A 21,950-nucleotide genomic window follows, 5' to 3' on the forward strand; every position below is an offset into this window, starting at 1 on the left:
GGGAAACCGCTATGTTCGGGAGAGTTTGATTTGAATCACCGAGGAGACCTGTCTCCATTCGGAGACACCTGAGCTAACGTGCAGCTAGCTCTCTAAATCGACGATAAAACCATCAATTCACCTGCGATTATGTGTTGTGTGTTATTATCCGTAGACCAATATTTGTTATTTTGTCGGTAATGGCGCCATATTGAGGAATGTTTAACCCTTCGGGGGTTTTTAGGACGGTACAACGCTATTTAGCTGATTTTCACTTTTCGCGAGTGGTTCGGGTCCACGATGCTTTTAATGTACATTTTGTAGCGTCATCAATTTTGTTAGCTTCTTTTGAATTTTCTTCTGGGGCTGAGGTTTTGGCTTGATTCCGAAACCCAAGGAACTCTTGAGTTGCCACCAATACAGATATTGGTAAATGGTCTGCATTTATATAGCGCTTTTCAAGTCAATGAAGACCGAAGTTCCTTCTTTCCTTCCTCTCTCCTTCCTTCCACTCCTTCCTTCCTTTCTTCCTTCTTTACTTTCTCCCATCCTTCCTTCCTCTTTCCCTCTTTCCTTCCTTCCTTTCTTAATCTTTCCCTATTTCCTTTCTTCCTTCCTTCCTTCCGTGATCTTTCCCTTTCCTTCCTTCCTTCCTTCCTTCCTTCCTTCATCTATCCCTCTTTCCTTTCCTCCTTAATCTTTACCTCTTTCTTTCCTTCTCCTCTTTCCTTCCTTTCTTATCTTTTTCCTTTCTCCCTTCCTTCCTTCCTCTTTCGTTCCTTCCTTCCTTCATCTTTCCCTCTTTCCTTTGTTTCTTCCTCCCTTCCTTTCTTTCTTAATCTTTCCCTCTTTCCTTTCTTCTTTCCTTCCGTAATCTTTCCCTCTTTCCTTCCTTTCTTCCTTCCTTCACCTTCCCCTCTTTCTTCCTTCCTTCCTTCTTTAATCCTTCCCTCTATCTTTCCTTCCTTCCTTCCTGTCTTCCTTCCTTCATCTTTACCTCCTTCCCTTTTTTCCTTCCTTCTTTCTGTACTTCCCTCATTCCCTTTTTCCTTCCTTCTTTAATCCTTCCCTCTATCTTTCCTTCCTTCCTTCCTTCCTGTCTTCCTTCCTTCATCTTTACCTCCTTCCCTTTTTTCCTTCCTTCTTTCTGTACTTCCCTCATTCCCTTTTTCCTTCCTTCTTTCCGTACTTCCCTCCTTCCTTTACAATGTGCTTCACACTTGCCCAATCACACATACACTCACACACCTATAGGGAGCCAGCCATGCAAGGCGCCTACCTGCTTATCGGGGACATTGGGGAGTCAGTGTCTTGCCCAAGGACACTTCGACATATAACACGGAGGAGCCGGGAATCGAACCGGCGACCTCTTCATCCTGAGCTAATGCCGCCTGAGTTAATAATAGCAAAAGAGTTTTTTTTTCCCCTAAACTAGCATTCTCAGTTTTTGGACTGTGATGGATTCGTCCTTCACACCCGGACATTGACCTTGCCCGAGTGCCCTTGAGCAAGGCACTTAGAGGTCGTATTGAATGCGGTGGTGAGGTTTGGAGTGCTCTCCGTGTGGCATTTAAGGCGATGAGGCCTTTTTATGCTCTTCAGACGGCGTGAGAAGATGGAGCTGCACCCCTGACGAGGATGGAGACGGTTGCCGTGGCAACGGGTGCTGGAGCTGGGCCAATCGTGCAGGAGGTGTGGTAAACAAACATGGGGATCAGCCTTTAAGTCTCTCTCTCCCTCTCTCTCTCTCTCTCTATCTTTATCTTAGTCTTTCTTCCTCCTTCTGTTTTTCTCTTTGTCTCTTCCTCCTCTCTCTATTTTTTTATTTCTGTTCCTCTCGCTGTCGCTCTACCTCTCTATCTGTTTTTGCTTATCTCTCTCTTCTCTCCTTTGTCTCTGTTTCTTTCTTTCCCTCTCTTTGTCCTTCTCTTTATTTGTACTGCAACTCCATCTCCATTTCTTTCCCTCTCTTTCCACGCCCTGTATTGGAAATTGTTTTCTCTCACTCTCCCTTTTTCTCTCTCCTGCTCTTTCTCTCTTCCTCCTGTTCTCTCTCTCTCTCTCTTTTTTTTCTCTCTCTTTCTTCCTCCAGTTCTCTCTCTCTTCCTCTCTTCCTCCTGTTCTCTCGATCTCTCTCTTTCTCTCTTCCTCCTGTTCTCTCTCTCTCTCTCTTTTGCTCTCTTCCTCCTGTTCTCTCTCTCTTCCTCTCTCTTTTGCTCTCTTCCTCCTGTTCTCTCTCTCTTCCTCTCTTCCTCTTGTTCTCTCTCTCCCTCTTTTCCTCCTGTTCTCGTTCTCTCTCTGTCTTCCTCCTGTTCATTCTTTCTCTCTCTTCCTTTCTTCCTCCTGTTCTCTCTCTTTTTTCCTCTCTCTCTCTCTCTCTCTCTCTCTCTATTCCTCCTGTTCATTCTTTCTCTCTCTTTCTCTTGTTCTCTCTCTCTCTCTCTCCTTCTCTCTTCCTCCTGTTCTCTCCCTCTCTCTCTCCTTCTCCTGTTCTCTCTATCTCTCTCTTCCTCCTGTTCTCTCTCTCTCTTTTCTTTTTTTCTCTCTTCCTCTCGTTATCTCTCTCTCTCTCTTTCTCTCTCTCAGTCTCCCCCTCATTATTTTCCTCTCTCTCTCTTTCTCTCTTTCTTCCTCCTGTTCATTCTTTCTCTCTCTTCCTTTCTTCCTCCTGTTCTCTCTCTTTTTCCCTCTCTCTCTCTCTCTCTCTCTCTCTCTCTCTTTCTTCCTCCTGTTCATTCTTTCTCTCTCTTTCTCTCTTCCTCCTGTTCTCTATCTCTCCCTCTCCTTCTCTCTTCCTCCTGTTCTCTCCCTCTCTCTCTCCTTCTCTCTTCCTCCTGTTCTCTCTATCTCTCTCTTCCTCCTGTTCTCTCTCTCTCTTTTCTTTTTTTCTCTCTTCCTCTCGTTATCTCTCTCTCTCTCTTTCTCTCTCTCAGTCTCCCCCTCATTATTTTCCTCTCTCACACGTTCCCATTTTCCTTTTTACTCAAAGACGCGACACCCTCCCCCTGGCATGTCACAAAAAGCGCCAAAACGGAATCAATCCAATCAATCCTCGACGCCGTCTTTCACTCGCGGGACCTCGCTGTCACTCGGACCCCCGCCAAATCACGTGAACCCCCCTCCCCCGCGCCTCCATTATCTCCTCCCTCATTCGAGGCCGCCTGGAAAAGGTGTCAGATAATCGGGCAGGTGAAACGAGACGTCTTCATCGGATCATCAACACCTTCCCAGACAGGTGCCCCCCGGGTGCCCCCCCCCCGCCGCCCTCCGAATATCATCCGTGGAGATGGAATCGGCAGGCGCCTTTATCGGCGTTCTCACATGTGCCTTTTTAGAGAAGTAGAGGAAAAAAAAATGCTAAATTATGACAGGCTCGTCAACAACCTGGGTTCCTTACGCTTAGCTCTATTTGTTATCACCCTTGTATAATAAAGCTGCCATTTGGCAGCCTCCATCGCGGGTTCTGATTGGCTCCCTGTCACTATTTGAACCCAGTCCTGTCAGTCCCTTGTTGTCAGTCCGTCTGCGAATCTCTCTTTTTACAAGGAAAGCCTTTTTCGACCATGACTGCCGCCTGTCCCGTTTTTGCTCCCGGCTTCCAACTTGTTTTTGATCCTGACCACGTCTACTCTCCCGTCCCGGCTTTCGACCTCTTTTTGTCCCTGACCGGCTCTTCTCTCCTTTCTCCGTTTTTGCTCCCGGCTTCGACTTGTTTTTGATCCTGACCACATCCCAACTATCGACCTCTTTTTGTCCCTGACCGCCTCTACTCTCCTTTCTTGGCTTATGACTCACTTCTGACCATGTTTTTGCTCTCCTGTCCCAACTATATATATATGTATGTATGGGGCGGCAGTGGCTCAGGAGGTAGAGCGCTCGTCTTGGGATCAAGAGATCGCAGTTCGAATCCCGGCTCCTCCGTGTTACATGTCGAAGTGTCCTTGGGTAAGACACTGAACCCCTAATACCCCCAATATGCAGGTTAGCGCCTTACATGGCTGCACGGCCGCTATTGGGAAATGTGAAGCACACTGTAAAGCGCTTTGGGAAGTCATAAATTTGAACGTGTTTTTTTCTCGTAGATAAAGAAATAAAACCTCTTTAATTAGTGAAATGAGATGTTAGTTCAACTTATTTTTTATACCATTAAATATAAAAACGAACCGGCTTTTTTTCTACTTTTACTACATTTAATGTCAAGATTACCGATGTGGCGCCGACTGCCTCGGACTCCCACTGCGAACCTCATTTAAACACTAGGCAAGCCTTTTTCGACCTGTTTTTGCTCCCGTCTGTCCCCAGACTCCGACTCGTTTCTTGATCCTGACCACGTCTACTCTCCCGTCCCGGCTTTCGACCTCTTTTTGTCCCCGACCACTTCTACTCTACTTTACTGGCTTCCGACTCGCTTCCGACCACATTTTTGCTCTCCTGTCCCAACTACTGACCCGTTTTCCGTTCCCGTCACCGCTATCGCTCGCCACGGAAAATCCACTTCTGCGTTCGGAGTGAAGGATTTTATACATTTGACTATAAAGGATTTTATACGATTGAATACCAGTTACATTTATTGAGTGCAATGAATATTTTCACTGAGTAGCTTTTAGTTCGTTGACGGTCACACTGATCTGAATGCAGAATATTTGGTCTAGTTCTGTTGATAACAGGACTCTGACGGAAGACGGCAGGCAATGTTTTGAGAACAAGGCCCTGATAACATAGAAACCCTCTGTGTTGTTTTTGAGTTTTCCAGACATCGCAACGCCCATGGGAGGCTTCCTTGGCACGCCCATGGGAGGAGCTGGAAAAAATAGCTAGAGGACTTCAGAGAAGGCTACACAGAGACTCGAGCGACACTAATTCGGCCATATTCGATGGAGTTCATTTAGTTAAATTGTTTATGAAATTAAATCTGCCCCCGTGTGAAAAGGTCGGCTTTTCTTGTTCATCTTTTCCATCAAGAAATGAGCGCGCATTGTTGGGTGAATGTAGGTCGTGTTTGGTTAATGGAGTCAGATAACTAATTCGAACAATTTGGTAAACGCTACATTTTAATATTTAATTCCCAAAAAGAGCGACCTGCTTCCCGTGTCCCGCAACCACCGGATCGTGGGCGCAGCCCTTCCTCTTTCCTTCAATAAAACGCAACGCAAGTGGGTCCTGTCTTTTTTTATTTTTGTGAAATAAGAAAATTCGAATAAAATACAAAAAAATATTGCGTAAACTACAATTCCCAGAGGCACACTAGACAAGATCATACTTAATCTCCTTACCTGTTTCAAAATGGTGTAATTGGATCCATCCACACTCAGCTTTCGGATCTCGTGGTGGTCGGCCATGATCAGAAACGGTTCTTCGGCTGGATCGGATTAAACAAAACGTAGTTCGAAACCCGATTTTCGCCGGTTCTAGCGAGAAAGCCGAAGCGTGCCCACCTGAAGCCGCCTTGCAGAGGTCGGGTTTTCGTTCCGAGGCTTCGTAACCCTCGGCGCACAAACACTTGTAGGAGCCGAAGGTGTTGAGGCAGCGCTGGCTGCAAGGAAGGATGCTCGAACACTCGTCCCGGTCCACGCACGTCCTGCCGTCGTCCTTCAGGTAGAAACCCGGCCAACATTTGCACTGACGGCACAAAAATCAAAAAGAAAAAAAAACAATGCCTCGGATAACTCAAATTAGGGCAGACCCCCGGGATAGGATATGGATCCATTTAGAGGTGGGGATAACAATGTATGGTGGTGGATTGAAATCTATTGAAATGAGTTGCTAATGCCTTCCCAACCTTGGAAGCCCAGATAAAAAATAGTATATAGGGATCGCTGCATATAGGTAATGCACTACATGACATTTGAAATGAATATATTGAGGAATGAAGAAAGGAAGTAGAAGGTAGGAAAAAAAAGGAAAAAAGAGAGAAAGGAAGAAAGAAAGGAGGGAAAACAAAAAGAATGATAAAAGGGGGAGGAAGAAATGAAGACAGGGAGAAAAAAAGAGCTAGAAAGGGGTACACAAAAAATAAATGAAATAGAGAGAGAAAGAAAGAAAGAAAGAAAGAAAGAAGGAGATAAGTAAAGAAAGAAAGAAAGAAATAAAGAAAGAAGGAGAAAAAGAAAAAGAAAGAATGAAAGAAAGAAGGAGAGAAAAAAGGGGGAAAGAGAGAAGGAAAGATAGAAAGAAAGAGACAGACAGACAGACAGACAGCAAGTCTGAGAAAGTAGAAAGAAAGAAAGAAAGAAAGAAAGAAAGAAAAAAGAAAAACGGACACAAAAAAGAAATGAAATATATATAGAGAGAGAGAAATAAAGAGAAAAAGAAAGAAGGAAAGAAAGAAAGGAGAGAAAGAAAGAAAAAAAGAAAGGAAGAAAGAAAGAAAGAAAAAATGAAAGAAAGAAAGGAAGAAAGAGAGAAAGACAGACAGACAGACAGACAGGTAGCAAGTTAGAGAAGGTAGAAAGAAAGAAAGAAACAAACAAACAAACAAAGAAACAAAGAAAGAAAGGTAGAAAGAAAGAAAGAAAAAGACAAAAACAAAAGGATAGAAAGGTAGAAAGAACAAAAAAAGAAAGAAAAAAGCAAGAACAAAAGAAATCAGCCCTTTTCATAGATTTAGTCAGTCAATTAAGCATGCATATTCGTTTTTGACCGAGAGCATTAAAATCACGCCTTTCGATCCTAAAGTGGAAGTGATTAGCTGTTACCATAACACGAGTTTGCCAAGCTGGCTCTAAAACAGGAGTGTCCACACTTCAATTTTCAAACTGTGTTGAAATTTTGATGCACTTTATATTTTAAGTTACTCTAAGACATGTTGGTTGTATTCTCACTTTAATTTATTCATTGTAAAAAAAAATGAGGGGACTCCTTAAGTTTTTTTGTACCTTTCTACGAGTTTCTGATTTTAGTAAAAGATTAGTCATGTTAGTTTATTTACTGTAAAAGGTTTTACAAAGCTGTTAAAGTTGTATTTTATTCTTTTACAGCAAATGAATATCTGGTCTAAATATCGGTTATCGGCCCCCTATTAATACCAGTATCCCATGGCGATAGCCTTATCCCCGGTGGTCTACCCTAACTTGAAAAGTGCTAATATCAGCAGCCGGACTCAGGTCTCCCGCAGAGAACTTCCGACGAAGGTTCTAATCGACAAGTTCCGACCCGGTCTCCGCAGGGAAGCGGAACTCGATTGCGTTTTCAGCTACATCTTCATTGACACGACTGACGTTTTGCTCCGGGTTGCCCCCACCCGGGTTCACGCTGAGCGCAAACTCTGATTCGGGGTCGTTTTCAAAGTCGATGTATGCGCAACCCTCGTGGTTTTTATTCCCTTCGTTGGCAAGTTGGTTCAGGACACGTTATTTTCCTTAGAACATTACAAAAAAGAAAGCTGAGGTTTTGGAGTTTTTCCTGGGCCTTACATGACCCCGGTTTTGGCTAACCTGCATTGGCTCCCTGTTAGCTTAAGATGTCAAGTCAAGTCAAGTCCTGTTTATTTGTGACGCCCTTAATCAAAAAGAGTCTCAAAGGGCTGCACAGATCAAAGACTATTGCAAACCACAGATATTACGACACCAACCCCTGATCTAAAACCTACATGGGGGCAAGGAAAACCTCAAAAACCTCAAGTCAAGTCATGTTTATTTGTTTGTCCCTTAATCACAAAGAGTCTCAAAGGGCTGCACTGCTCAAAGATTATTGCAAACCACAGACTATTATGACACCATCACCTGATCTAAAACCTACATAAGGGCAAGGAAAAACTCAAAACATCAAGTCAAGTCATGTTTATTTGTTTGGCCCTTAATCAAAAAGAGTCTCAAAGGGCTGCACTGATCAAAGACTATTGCAAACCACAGACTATTATGACACCATCCCCTGATCTAAAACCTACATGAGGGAAAATAATACACAAATATTATCAACATAAAATTAAGGTTATTCATATCCTATAGAGTAGAAATGTGTTTTAAGCGTGGATTTAAACATTTCCACTGAGGTTGCAGATCGAATCTCAGGCAGAAGAGAATTCTACAGCACCAGGGCCAGAATGGAGAACGCTCTCCAAACTGCGGATTTCTTCTTGGCTCTTGGGATCACGAGTAGACCAGTGTTTACAGAGCGAAGGCTCTGGACGGGAACGTAAGGGGAAATTACATCTGAAAGATATGAGGGAGCAAGTCCATGCATGATTTTGTATACTACCAACAGAACCTTAAAATCCCATCTTAAGCTAACACGGAGCCAATGCAGGTTAGCTAAAATCGGGGTCATGTGATCAAACTTTGTTTTAGTGAAAAGTTTTAGTTAATTTTGTACCAGCTGAAGGCTCTTGATTTTGGACTTCGGGAGACCGGAGAGTAAACGCGAATTTTATCAATGTTGCAAAGATGGAAAGAAAACTGTTCTAGGAATATTCTTAACGTGTGTTTGAAAGGACAGATCAGGGTCAAATATGACACCTAAATATTTGACTGAGTCACTCTGGGTGATATTACATTTGTCAATGTTCAGAGACGATTTTGAGGACAAGTCACGGCATTTAGATGGACCAACTAGTATTTCGGTCTTTTCAGAGATAAGAAGTTGAGTGAGATCCGTTCTTTAATCTCAGTGAGGCAGGCCTCCAAATTTCCACAGTTTAGTGTGGCAGATTCCTCCATCGTAAGATATAGTTGAGTGTCATCTGCGTAGCAATGGAAACTATGAATAATTTCACCTCATGGAAGCATGTAAATGCTGAAAAGAAGGGGGCCAAGCACTGAACCCTGCGGAACACCACAGGTAACACTAAAGGGCTCAGGTGTCATTTCATCATATTTAACACAGATGTGATTTCAAGGTTCTGTTGGTATGATACAAAATCATGTATGGACTTGCTCCCTCATATCCTTCAAATTTACTTCCCCACTGTGTTCCTGTTTGGAGATTTTTCTCGGAAAACGCTGGTCTACTAGTGATCCCAAGAGCCCTTTGAGACTCCTTGTTATTAAGGGTGTCACAAATAAACATGACTTGAGGTTTTTGAGTTTCCCCTTGCTCTCATGTAGGTTTTAGATCAGGGGATGGTGTGATAATAGTCTGTGGTTTCCAATAAACTGTGATCGGTGCAGCCCTTTGAGACTCCTTGTGATTAAGGGGTCACAAATAAACATGACTTGACTTGACTTGAGGTTTTGAGGTTTTCCTTGCCCTCATGTCGGTTTTAGATCAGGGGATGGCATAATAATAGTCTGTAGTTTGCAATAATCGGTGGTCTGTGCAGCCCTTTGAGACTCTTTGTGATAAAGGGCGACACAAATAAACAGGACTTGACTCAACTTGACTCATCCTGAGGTTATTGAGTTTTTCCTTGCCCTCATGTCGGTTTCAGATCAGGGGATGGCGTCACAATAGATAGATAGATAGATAGATAGATAGATAGATACTTTATTCATCCCCGAAGGGAAATTCACTTTTCCAGCAGCATCCCTAAGCTGAGAACAATCGAAAATAACTGAGAACAATCGAAAATAACACGGGAGCTGCTGGAGTGGCTGCCATTCGTGACGGCGCCGGAGAAACGATTCAATTTGAATCATGTACAAACAAACAATTGAATCATGTACAATAGTCTGTGGTTTGCAATAATCGAGGGTCTGTGCAGCTCTTTGAGACTCTTTGTGATTAGGGGCCAAACAAATAAACAGGACTTTACTTGAGATTTTGAGTTTTTCCTGGCCCTCATGTAGTTTTTAAATCAGGGGATGGTGTCACAACAGTCTGTAGTCTGTACCGCCCTTTGAGACTTCTTGTGATTAAGTGCCAAACAAATAAAGACGACTTGAATTGACATGACTGAGGTTTTGAGTTTTTCCTTGCCCTCGTGTCGGTTTCAGATCAAGGGATGAATAAATAAATAAATAAATAAATAGGACTTGACTCCTTGGGTCTGAAAACACGCAAAAACAAATTGTAGTTTGCACCTTGTAGCCGACAGGAAGATCCTGGCAATCCTGCGTGCAGCGACTGACTCTCCGGTTCAAGCATTCGTTGAGGTTGCAGTTCCTCTCGTCCGATTGGTCGCCGCAGTCGTCCCTCCCGTCGCAAAGATTCCCCTCGGAAATGCAGCGGCCGTTGGAGCACATGAAAAAGGAGCCGTTGCACAAACTTCCTGATGGGACGGAAAACAAGATCGTATGTAGAAGGAATTCCAGCCAGTTATGTTTTGTGTCCCGTTTTGTTCCGTGATCTGGTTTTTGTTCCTGTCGTAAAGCCCCGCCCACATCTAATGGCAATGGACTTGAGGGTCCGCTCTTCTTCGTGTCAACACCTCATACTCACGTACTCAGTGTAGTGGAGGTGCAATTCATAGATCCAACAGCGCTGTTTTCGGCCAATCAGAACGCGAGGCAGACGACAGCCCCGCCCCTTTTGTATCACACGCAATGCATGCCATGCTAACGGCTTCACGATCAACCCAACGTGCGTAGGATCGATAGGTACCGGAACAAAGTTATTTGTTCTACAGTAAATGTTTATTTTTTTTGCTGTTGGTCGGTTAGTTGTCATTGAGAGAAGTCATCAAGTTACTGCGGTACCGCTTTAGTTGCACTTTCTTTGAGTATATCGCTGCCCCCTTGTTAGCATACCTTGTTAGCATATTGCAAAAACAAATACAAGCAAAGGTGGCGAAAGTTTATCTAATGATGCTAGGTATCGGAGAGATGGATAAATGTCTAGATAGATAGATAGATGTCTAGATAGAGGTCTACATAGATGTCTAGATAGATAGATGTCTAGATAGATAGATGTCTAGATAGATAGAGGTCTAGATTTCTAGATGTCTAGATAGATAGATGTCTAGATAGATAGAAGTCTAGATGTCTGGATAAATAGATAGATAGATGGATAGAAGTCTAGATGTCTAGATTTCTAGATGTCTAGATAGATAGATGGATAGAAGTCTAGATGTCTAGATAGATAGATAGATAGATAGATAGATAGATAGATAGATAGATGGATAGAAGTCTAGATGTCTAGATAGATAGATAGATGGATAGAAGTCTAGATGTCTAGATAGATAGATGTCTAGATAGATAGATAGGTGTATAGATAGATAGAAGTCTAGATAGATAGAAGTCTAGATGTCTAGATAGATAGATAGATGTCTAGATAGATAGAGGTCTAGATAAATGTCTAGATAGATGTCTAGATAGATGTCTAGATAGATAGATGTCTAGATAGATAGAAGTCTAGATGTCTAGATAGACACATGTCTAGATAGATAGAAGTCTAGATGTCTGGATAGATAGATAGATAGATAGATAGATAGATAGATAGATAGATAGTTGGATAGAAGTCTAGATGTCTAGATGTCTAGATAGATAGATAGATGTCTAGATAGATAGATAAATAAATAATAAAATAAAATAAATATATAGAATAAAAAAATAAAAATAAATAAAATAAATATATAGAATAATAGGTTTTTAGGGGAATCCTAACAAATTATAATAACGCCCAGTTCTATCTACAGCTAAGTTCTGTCTACAGTAAAAATGAAGGCAACCACGTTGATTTTCTATCCGAAAGGTGGCACCCAAGATCCCAACTTATAACTTTCTTAGTTTCATTTTATTATCCTTTTTCATATTGTGTTCTATTCAAGTTTTCACTTTAAGATGTTAAGAAAAGAAAAATCCTTAAGTGTGCGCCTCCCCTATCATTTGAGAACTGCTGTCTTAAATTGACATGGATGACTTAGTCCTTCGAGCCAGAACAACTGATTATTGTAGAAGCCTCGGTAACGGCATCCCCAGCTTACAATATTTTCACATTACAGTGTGGACTACGATGTTTAATACGATAGGGAATATAATGTTTTTTCAGACCTTTGTTACGGCATTTTAACAATTTTTACCCTCTATACATCATCAAACTTTGTGCGTCATAAATGGTGGGAAAGTGAACAGAAATTCCCAACAAAAGATAAATGATATCAAATTTATTTATTTCAATTTATAAAATAACTATTTATCATATTATTACTATGTTATTACCAGGTTCATTATTAAAAATGGGGTTAAATAGACTGTCAACCAACAAATAAACACTACACTAGAAAATCACAATGACCCAGCACTGGTAAGCTTTTTTTTTCAGAAACAGGCTGCGGGCACCTGAACTGTCCTTGGGGGGCACCATGTTGGCTTTTCCGTGAGTTACAAAATAAACAAGTCTTCATCTTCCGTGAATGTGTGAATTCGTCATTGAATCGATTTTCTTGAGATTATTAATTCACATCAGAACTCAAAGAACTCAAAGTTATAACATAATTTAATTTTCTTTCTTATTTGAAGGAATATTTTAAGGCATTCAGCTATTTTTTGCATTCAGGGTCTCAATAACATCGTCCACATCGACTTTGACTACAAGAAAGAATTCATTGTCCGCCGTGGTTATTGATTTCCCTGCTTCCTCTATAAAGGAGCAGCTCGAGCAATATGCCCCACAATACTTTAACAACAAGGTGCAACGGAGTCTTGGCGTGGGAGGGAGAGCTCGTTTATTTAACTTCCTCAGCAAACAAAACAGAAGTCTCGAAGTCTTCTCGTCTTCAGAGACAAGTGGCTTTTTATATCCTAATACAACATCAGTATTACTTTTGCCTGTCCCCCTTGCACGTGTCTATGCACACTACCAGACAGATGTTCTGTAATCTTTGACCCTACATTTTCAGGAACTGTTGTTGCATGTTCCCTGCCAAGAAAACTCGGCAAGGAAGAAAGCCATTCTTTTGTCCGCCCAAGGCGATCATTAATAACATTCGCTGACATTTGCACTCGGGATAAACAAGCTGGAATTTCCCTTCTTTGTATCCTAATGCGTACCTTATGTGAGCCGACTCCACAACACCTCCCGCCTGTTTGAAGGCAGAATAGTGACGTTTACTGCAGGTCGCACGAATGCGTCAGATCAGATATGTATTGGAATTAGGACCACATGTGAAAGTAGCCTGGGTTTGGTGTAAAACATGCGGTTATGATATCTTGGGACGAACTAAAAAAGATAGAAATTAGGTCACCTCCGCATAAAAAAAATCCAATTTCCCTGCCGAGTGAACGTACCCCGAGTTAGGGTGGGAAAGATTGTCCGAAAGTCGAGCGTCATCCTTACCGGCGGCCAGACATTTAAGGTTGAGCGGCAGTTCGTCGGAGCGATCGGGACAATCGGCGTAACCGTCGCACTCCCACTGAGAGCTGAGGAGACAGCGACCGTCCCCGCAGCGAAACTCTCCTGAGCCGCATGAACGGTAAACTGCGGGAACATGAAGGAGGACGTTTTCTGTTAAAGTCTCGAAGCAATATCAAGTTAACGGGAAACTCCGAATCGTGTGAACCAGGTTACTCTCACATTCAGAGCATAAGAGCTAGAGTACCGTATTTTCCGCACTATAAGGCGCACCGGGTTATAGGGCGCAACCCGAAAAAATAGTTTTTGGTCCTATTTTTGACATACATAAGACGCACCGGATTATAAGGCGCTACAATGGGAACGTCGATAAAACAGTCAGATAGTTCAGTCCAACTTATTACCCCCTTAATATTCCCAAAGCTTGCAAAGACGCATATATGTGTCGAGAACACGTGCGGATACGGTGTCCGTACGATGTCACTCAAATGCATCGTTCCATCATTCGGAAGGTTAAAGTCTTGGGATTCAAGAAATGCCAACCATTCCTTAGTTTTTATTTTCTTTTTCGCTCGCAACTTTACTGTGCATATGACAATAAACACTTGGAATTGAATTTAATTTACAAATAGACACTCCATTCCATCCATTATCTGCACCGCTTATCACAGAAACATCGAGTTCAGTCTGAAACAAGATATATAGCCGGAGTAGCTCACCGAAGTGGTTGTGTTCAATAATAATGTGCAGCCATGGTCCTCTTATATCCGTGAGTTTAGTAAATCCAGGAGAATAAAATATTTACAAATACAGTATAGTAAAAAATGCTTTCTGTATGCCGTCAGCCACGTGCTATACACATTCATCTTTTTCGGCCAATTGCAGGCTTTGTTTTGCCGTTTAAGCCAATGCCAGCCTGTAAATGATAAAAAGGATCCGCCTCTTGACCTCCGAATAACTTATAGTGATCAATTCAAATGATGATTGACACATTGGTTAGCCAATGAAACGCCGGTAAATAAATCCCAGCATACACCGCGGACTACTTGGCGTTCGGGGAAAACCTAGTCGGCGGCTGCAAGTTAGTTGGAAAACTTTGCAATTTTAAAATTGATCCATAAATAAGGCGCACTGTATTATAAGGCGCATGGTCAGCTTTTGAAAAAAATAAAGGCTTTTAGGTGCGCCTTATAGTGCGGAAAATACGGTACTTTCCGGACTAGGTTTTTTTTTCATAGTCTGGCCTGGGGTGCCACGTATACTCCAATGAGACTTATCGGTGACATTTTTTACACATTATTACGTGTATATAATTTCACATCTTATTTTCACACTGAACTACAAGAGGGTGCTGTAGGCATACATTACGATAATTGCCGGTGTTGTCCCCTGGCATGAATTGGCCCACATAGCGTACATCGCACTGGCAAACATCACTAAAATGGCTTTGTATCTCATTTTTAGGGTAAATGTCATAGAACAAACAGTAAAGCACAGAAATGTTGCACCTTGGATAGAAATCCGTTTTGACCAAGCTGAAAATATTTATTTTGGCAAAATGACAATCGAATCATTTATACGGCTGCCTTTATTACGATTAACCAGTGATTCAATAATCTGGCGGATATCACATGTACATCACATAAATATACATATATAAATAAACATATTTTTCATCGTAATGTTTAATTGGACTATGCTGAAGAAACATTGCTTTGACACATTGTAAAGCTGTGTAAAGCTTAGATAGCAGTGTTACCCCCCAAAAACTCAAAATCTAGCTATACCCATGTTAACAAAAGTGAGTGCACTTAAAGTGAAAGTTATTGAAAGTCGATTTATATATGGCCACTGTGATTTTGCAGAACCACTTGAATCCTCCTGGCCATGGATTTCCCCAGAGCCTTCACAAATTGCCACTTTAATGCTCTTCCACTCCTCCATAAGAACATAACTGAACTGTAGGTATTCGAGATCGTGTGCTTCTCCACCTTCGGTTTGAGGATGCCCCAAATATGTTCTATTGGGTTTAGATCTGGAGACATGTTTGGCCAGTCCATCCCCTTTACCCTTGGTCAACTTAGTGGGGTTTTTGGGGTCATTGTCAGGCTGGAACATTGCCCTGCGGCCCAGTTTCCGGAGGGAAGGGATTGAAAATAAGCATCTGCTTCTTACTACCCCTTTTCGAACATGTTATGTAACATTATTTTGGTGTCGAGTTATTTTTTTTGTCTTGTTTTCATTTTAAAGTTCGAAATAAAGTTTTCATTCATCATTCTCTGCTCCAGTTTTTCACGGTATATACTTGAGTTTGTATTTCCATTGATTGAAATGCAATTCCCCAATTCCTGTAGCACCCATGCAGCCCCAAACCATGACTTTCCCAACACCATGCTTGACGTTAGGCACAATATAAACATATTTCACACCATCTCAGCCAAATCAATTAATCTTTGTCTCATCAGACCAAAGGATATATTTCCAGTAGCTCATAGTCTTTTTTACTGTGTCAAGGCGATGTTTCTTCAGTGATCTTCTATTAAACGTTATAATGAAATATCTACAGAAATGTGAGGGGTGTACTCACTTTTGTGATGTACTGTATATATGTATACATATAAACATGTGTCAATTCATATTTATTTGTACAGCCCTTTTTTCAAGGGACAGTACAACATTTACCGTAAATTCCGGACTATAAGCCGCTACTTTTTTCCCTAACTTTCAACCCTGCGGCTTATTCAGTGATGCGGCCAATTTATGTCATTTTTCTAACGGCCGCTAGCGGCGCTCGAGTGTTGCTACCATTAACTGCCCCGTCAAAGCTATATCATTATTATTAAAGCTTTAAAAACTCTCTCGGTGTACCGTCTTTCTTTGTAAATATGTGTAACCATGTATAATATGTATTTGCAACTGTATATTTTTGTAATGTATTTATTTGTATTTATTTTAGACACTTATTCTGATATGTTTTTGCGGGTGAACGAAAAATGAGGGGCGGAACAAACGCGGGGTTCCGAGTTTAAGTGGGGACCGCTAAAGGTGAGGGACAGACGAGGAAAGAAGAGGGGTTAAAAAGTTGGTTAAAGAAAAAGGAGTTGCGTGAGTAAATATGTTCATCTGATATATTTTTCCCACCCTTACCTTTGGAAATATACATTTTTTTCCTTGGATAACTTTCAACGGGACCCGGACTCTGCAGGTCTGCATCAAACCTCAAGTACCGATATCATTTTTCGTTCATATCGCCGGCTGTGATTTTTGGACTGTGGACTTTAATGAAGGACATTTAGTTTCAATCGCGGGACTTAAAGTCGGGTTTGGGTTAATTTTGTGTTTGTGTTACATGTTTAAATGTGGGCGCATGCGGCTTATATACAAGTGCGGCTTGTGTATGTACAAAATCGGTTTTCCTCTTAAAATGTGGTGGGTGCGGCTTATAATCAGGTGCGCTCTATAGTCCGGAATTTACGGCAATCGTTTTAATTGGTAGTACAGACAAAATTACGCAATGCGAATTGACAACAAAACAGAGCAGGGTCAGAAAATATTCAGTATCCTGTTTCCATAAAGAAATTTAAATTTTTTGGGCTAATAATACCCCGAAAATATTCTATAGCGCACCTCAAATTTTCAAATCAGAATTTTCCGTCAATCAACGATAATCGTCAACATAAACGTGATAATTCACAAAGGTTATCCTTTTGCAAGTGTCACTTGTCGTTTCGCTCGCCCCTTTTCGGTAGCGCCCGGAGCCGTCATTAGGCTAGCCTATTAAAACCGCTAATGAAAGAGAAGCGGCATATGCAAATGAGCTCGTAAAACATCGTCTGAATATTGAACGGGGAAAAAAAAAAAGAAGGTCCACTTGCCGCATTCCACCGATTCGTCCGATCCGTCGCCGCAATCGTCGTCGTGGTCGCAGACGAAGCGTTGGGGGACGCAACCCTCGTTGACGCATCGGAAGGAAGTGTCGTCGCACGTGTTGTTGGGCGCTAAAAAGCAAAAAATAAATACGGAAAAGATTTATGATTTACTGCTTTATTATATCATATTTATTTAGATTTTTTCTAACACACTGAACAAAGATTCGTTGCTTTGAAACTTAGCTACCAAACGGCTAACTGCTATCACAGCTACTTGCTATCTTTGTTGCGGGATTCCAACAGATTCAAAGATACAAAAACAAACATTTTAATGTCTTAAAGCACTCACGTCTTCCAATTTACACCGTTCTAACTTCCCCTCGTGAAGATTCATTACTATGTACATTAGCTACCAAACGGCTAACTGCTATCACAGCTACATGCTATCTTTGTTGCGGGATTCCAACAGATTCAAAGATACAAAAACAAACATTTTAATGTCTTAAAGCACTCACATCTTCCAATTTACACCGTTCTAACTTCCCCTCGTGAAGATTCATTACTATGTACATTAGCTATCAAACGGCTAACTGCTATCACAGCTACATGCTATTTTTGTTGCGGGATTCTAACGGATTGTAAGAAACAAAAACAAACTTTTTAATGTCTAAAAAAACCAACAACATCCAATTTACACCGTTCTAACTTCCCCTCGTGAAGATTCATTACTATGTACATTAGCTACCAAACGGCTAACTGCTATCACAGCTACGTGCTATCTTTGTTGCTGGATTCCAACAGATTCTAAGAAACAAAAACAAACATTTTAATGTCTTAAAGCACTCACGTCTTCCAATTTACACCGTTCTAACTTCCCCTCGTGAAGATTCATTACTATGAACATTAGCTACCAAACGGCTAACTGCTATCACAGCTACATGCTATTTTTGTTGCGGGATTCTAACGGATTGTAAGAAACAAAAACAAACTTTTCAATGTCTAAAAAAACCAACAACATCCAATTTACACCGTTCTAACTTCCCTTCGTGAAGATTCATTACTATGTACATTAGCTACCAAACGGCTAACTGCTATCACAGCTACATGCTATCTTTGATGCGGGATTCTAACGGATTCTAAGAAACAAAAACAAACATTTTAATGTCTTAAAGCACTCACATCTTCCAATTTACACCGTTCTAACTTCCCCTCGTGAAGATTCATTACTATGAACATTAGCTACCAAACGGCTAACTGCTATCACAGCTACATGCTATTTTTGTTGCGGGATTCTAACGGATTGTAAGAAACAAAAACAAACTTTTTAATGTCTAAAAAAACCAACAACATCCAATTTACACCGTTCTAACTTCCCTTCGTGAAGATTCATTACTATGTACATTAGCTACCAAACGGCTAGCTGCTATCACAGCTACGTGCTATCTTTGTTGCTGGATTCCAACAGATTCTAAGAAACAAAAACAAACATTTCAATGTCTTAAAGCACTCACAACATCCAATTTACACTGTTTGAACTTCCCCTCGTGAAGATTCATTACTATGTACATTAGCTACCAAACGGCTAACTGCTATCACAGCTACATGCTATCTTTGTTGCGGGATTCTAACGGATTGTAAGAAACAAAAACAAACATTTTAATGTCTTAAAGCACTCACATCTTCCAATTTACACCGTTCTAACTTCCCCTCGTGAAGATTCATTACTATGTACATTAGCTACCAAACGGCTAACTGCTATCACAGCTACATGCTATCTTTGTTGCGGGATTCTAACAGATTCTAACAAAAACAAACATTTTAATGTCTTAAAGCACTCACGTCTTCCAATTTACACCGTTCTAACTTCCCCTCGTGAAGATTCATTACTATGTACATTAGCTAAAAAAATGGCTAACTGCTAAAACTGTAAGGCAGTCAAGTGCCATCTTGGTTTCCGGATCTTAACCGATTTAAAGAGAAAAAAACAAAGATGTTAATGTCTCAAAGGCCTCACTTACGACATCCAATCCAGTCAGTTTCAACTTACACTTGTTGTGAAGATTCTACACTACGTGAATTAGCTGCTAACTAGCTAACTGCTAAATAATAAAAGGCATCTAAATGCTACCATTGTTTTTTAATCGTATTAGATTCAAACAGAAGAAAAAAAAGCAAATTTTAATGTCTAGAAAGTCTCGCAACATCCTATTGACTCGGTTTCAACTTCTACTTGTTGAGATTTGTTGCTACATAATTAGCTGCGAGACGGCTAACTGCAAGTTATTCAAAGGCAGCTACATCCTCTTTGTTCAGTATCGCAAGACCTTCAAAACTGTTTCAATGTCAAGACACTTTGATTTACGACATCCGATTTTTTTTCTCACAGCTTGCACTTCTTTTGAATATTTGTTGCTACATAATTTAACTGATTCAAACAGAAAAAAAACCCATTTTAATCTCTAATGTCTCTGTTACTAATTCCAATTCCAACTTCCACTCATTGTGAAGATCCGTTGGTATGTGAATTAGCTGAAAAACGGCTAACTTGCTAAGTATTTAGCGCCAACTACCCTTTGTTTCTCCATCTCAACTGATTTAAAAAGAAAAAAACAACATTTTACATTCTTTAAAACCTTCATGACATCAGATTTACTTCGTTACAACTTACACTTATGTTATGAAGATTCGTTGCTACGTAAATTAGCGACCAAACGGCTAACTGCAAGTTTCTAAATGTGACGAAGTGTTATCTTTGATTCAAAATCCAAATAGTTTCAAACTAAAATAATGTCTTAAATCATTCTTACTACATCTGATTTGGTCCATTATAACTTCTACTTGCCGTGAAGAATTTTTGCTATGTAAATTAGCAGCAAAACGGCTAACTTGCTAAGTATTTAGCGCCAACTACCCTTGTTTCTCGATCTCAACTGATTTAAACAGAAAAAAACAACATTTAACATTTTTTAAACCCCGCATGACATCCAATTTACTTCGTAACAACTTTCACTTATGTTATGAAGATTTGTTGCTACGTAAATGAGCTACCAAACGGCTAACTGCAAGTTTCTAAATGTGGCGAAGTGTTATCTTTGATTCAAAATTCAAATAGTTCCAAACTAAAATAATGTCTTAAATCATTCTTACTACATCTGATTTAGTCTATTCTAACTTCTACTTGTCGTGAAGAATTATTGCTATGTAAATTAGCTGCAAAACGGCTAACTGCTAAGTATTTAGCGCCAACTACCCTTTGTTTCTCCATCTCAACTGATTTAAAAAGAAAAAAACAACATTTTACATTCTTTAAAACCTTCATGACATCAGATTTACTTCGTTACAACTTACACTTATGTTATGAAGATTCGTTGCTACGTAAATTAGCGACCAAACGGCTAACTGCAAGTTTCTAAATGTGGCGAAGTGTTATCTTTGATTCAAAATCCAAATAGTTTCAAACTAAAATAATGTCTTAAATCATTCTTACTACATCTGATTTGGTCCATTATAACTTCTACTTGCCGTGAAGAATTATTGCTATGTAAATTAGCAGCAAAACGGCTAACTTGCTAAGTATTTAGCGCCAACTACCCTTGTTTCTCGATCTCAACTGATTTAAACAGAAAAAAACAACATTTAACATTTTTTAAACCCCGCATGACATCCAATTTACTTCGTAACAACTTTCACTTATGTTATGACGATTTGTTGCTACGTAAATGAGCTACCAAACGGCTAACTGCTAGTTTTCAAATGTGGCTAAGTGTTGTCTTGGATTCTAAATCCTAACAGGTTCAAACTGAAAAAACAATTCCTAAAACAGTCTTACTACATTTGATTCACTCCAAACGTTCACTTGTCGTGAAGAGTTATTGCTATGTAAATTAGCTGAAAAACGGCTAACTGCTAAGTATTTTGAGCCAACTACCCTTGTTTCTCGATCTCAACTCTCATGACATCCAATTTACTTTGTTACAATGTTAACTTATGTTATGAAGATTTGTTGCTACATAAATTAGCGACCAAACGGATAACTGCTAGTTTCTAAATGTGGCTAAGTGCTATCCCTGTATCTTAACAGATTCAAACTGGCAAAAAACGAATTTAAAAACTCCTGAATGAGTTTAACTGTTGGCTTTCACCTTAACTCTTAACCCAGTCGAATTTTTTTTTAAAAATGGCTGCAGTGATGGGGTCACAATTTTGGCACCAAAAAATAGAGTTTACCGCAGCCGGCGGCGGAAAGTTCATCACTCCCGTCAGGGCAGTCTCTTTCGCCGTCACAAAGCCAACGTTTTGGAACGCAGGCGTACGATCCCGGGCAGCTGAACAAGCCTGGGGCGCACGTCACTGACCCTGCAAAAACAAAAAAGATGTCGGAAAGCTGGAGGAATTTGTACATTTATCATAAAGTGTGCAAACTCCGCTATATACTCATCAAAATAAGTCGAAATTGGAAGTTGAAATGCCTCGAAATCCAGTATTGGCCTTAGTTAGCATGGTGTAATTGTCTCATTTGTTAGTTAAACATATATGTATGTTACCTCAGCCCCAGAAGAAAGATTCAAAAGAAGCTTACAAAATTGATGACGCTACAAAACGTAAACGTATATTAAAAGCATCGTGGAAAGAGGAGTTCACGTGGCTTGTAGCGGACGAGGCAACGCAAACATTGCATAAATATTAAACATATATGTATGTATAAACCCAAATTCAGTGTAAAAGTCCCAACTCTAATTTTAAACCCTATTTTGAAACCCTACTACGAAACCCCAAATTCTATTTAAAATCGAAAAATGCGACTCAAGTTTGAAACCCTTGGCTGGATTTCAAAACTGTAATATGAAGCCCGGATCCTAATTTTAAACCCCACTTTAAAACCTTAAATATATTTTAAAACCCAACTTTGAAGCCCAAACCAGTTCTGTCAAGACCAGA

The 21,950-nt window shown here is 40.5% G+C and overlaps 1 protein-coding gene across 1 annotated transcript in view; it reads right to left on the reverse strand.

Annotated features, from left to right (window-relative positions):
* LOC148352542 (low-density lipoprotein receptor-related protein 1B-like) overlaps nucleotides 1-21,950 on the reverse strand; it is a 583,719-nt gene that overhangs the window by 86,038 nt on the left and 475,731 nt on the right. Inside the window, exons 51-56 of the mRNA XM_088353080.1 lie at nucleotides 21,240-21,368; nucleotides 17,019-17,141; nucleotides 13,129-13,269; nucleotides 9,936-10,123; nucleotides 5,415-5,598; nucleotides 5,253-5,338 (exon numbers count right to left, since the gene is read on the reverse strand). Of these exons, the coding sequence (XP_088209206.1) occupies nucleotides 5,253-5,338; nucleotides 5,415-5,598; nucleotides 9,936-10,123; nucleotides 13,129-13,269; nucleotides 17,019-17,141; nucleotides 21,240-21,368 (851 nt within the window). The remainder of the gene's footprint in view (nucleotides 1-5,252; nucleotides 5,339-5,414; nucleotides 5,599-9,935; nucleotides 10,124-13,128; nucleotides 13,270-17,018; nucleotides 17,142-21,239; nucleotides 21,369-21,950) is intronic.

The sequence above is a fragment of the Urocampus carinirostris genome, chromosome 14 (genome assembly GCF_059441175.1).
Source record: "Urocampus carinirostris isolate Australia breed hairy pipefish chromosome 14, RoL_Ucar_1.0, whole genome shotgun sequence".
Classification (NCBI taxonomy): Eukaryota; Metazoa; Chordata; class Actinopteri; order Syngnathiformes; family Syngnathidae; genus Urocampus; species Urocampus carinirostris.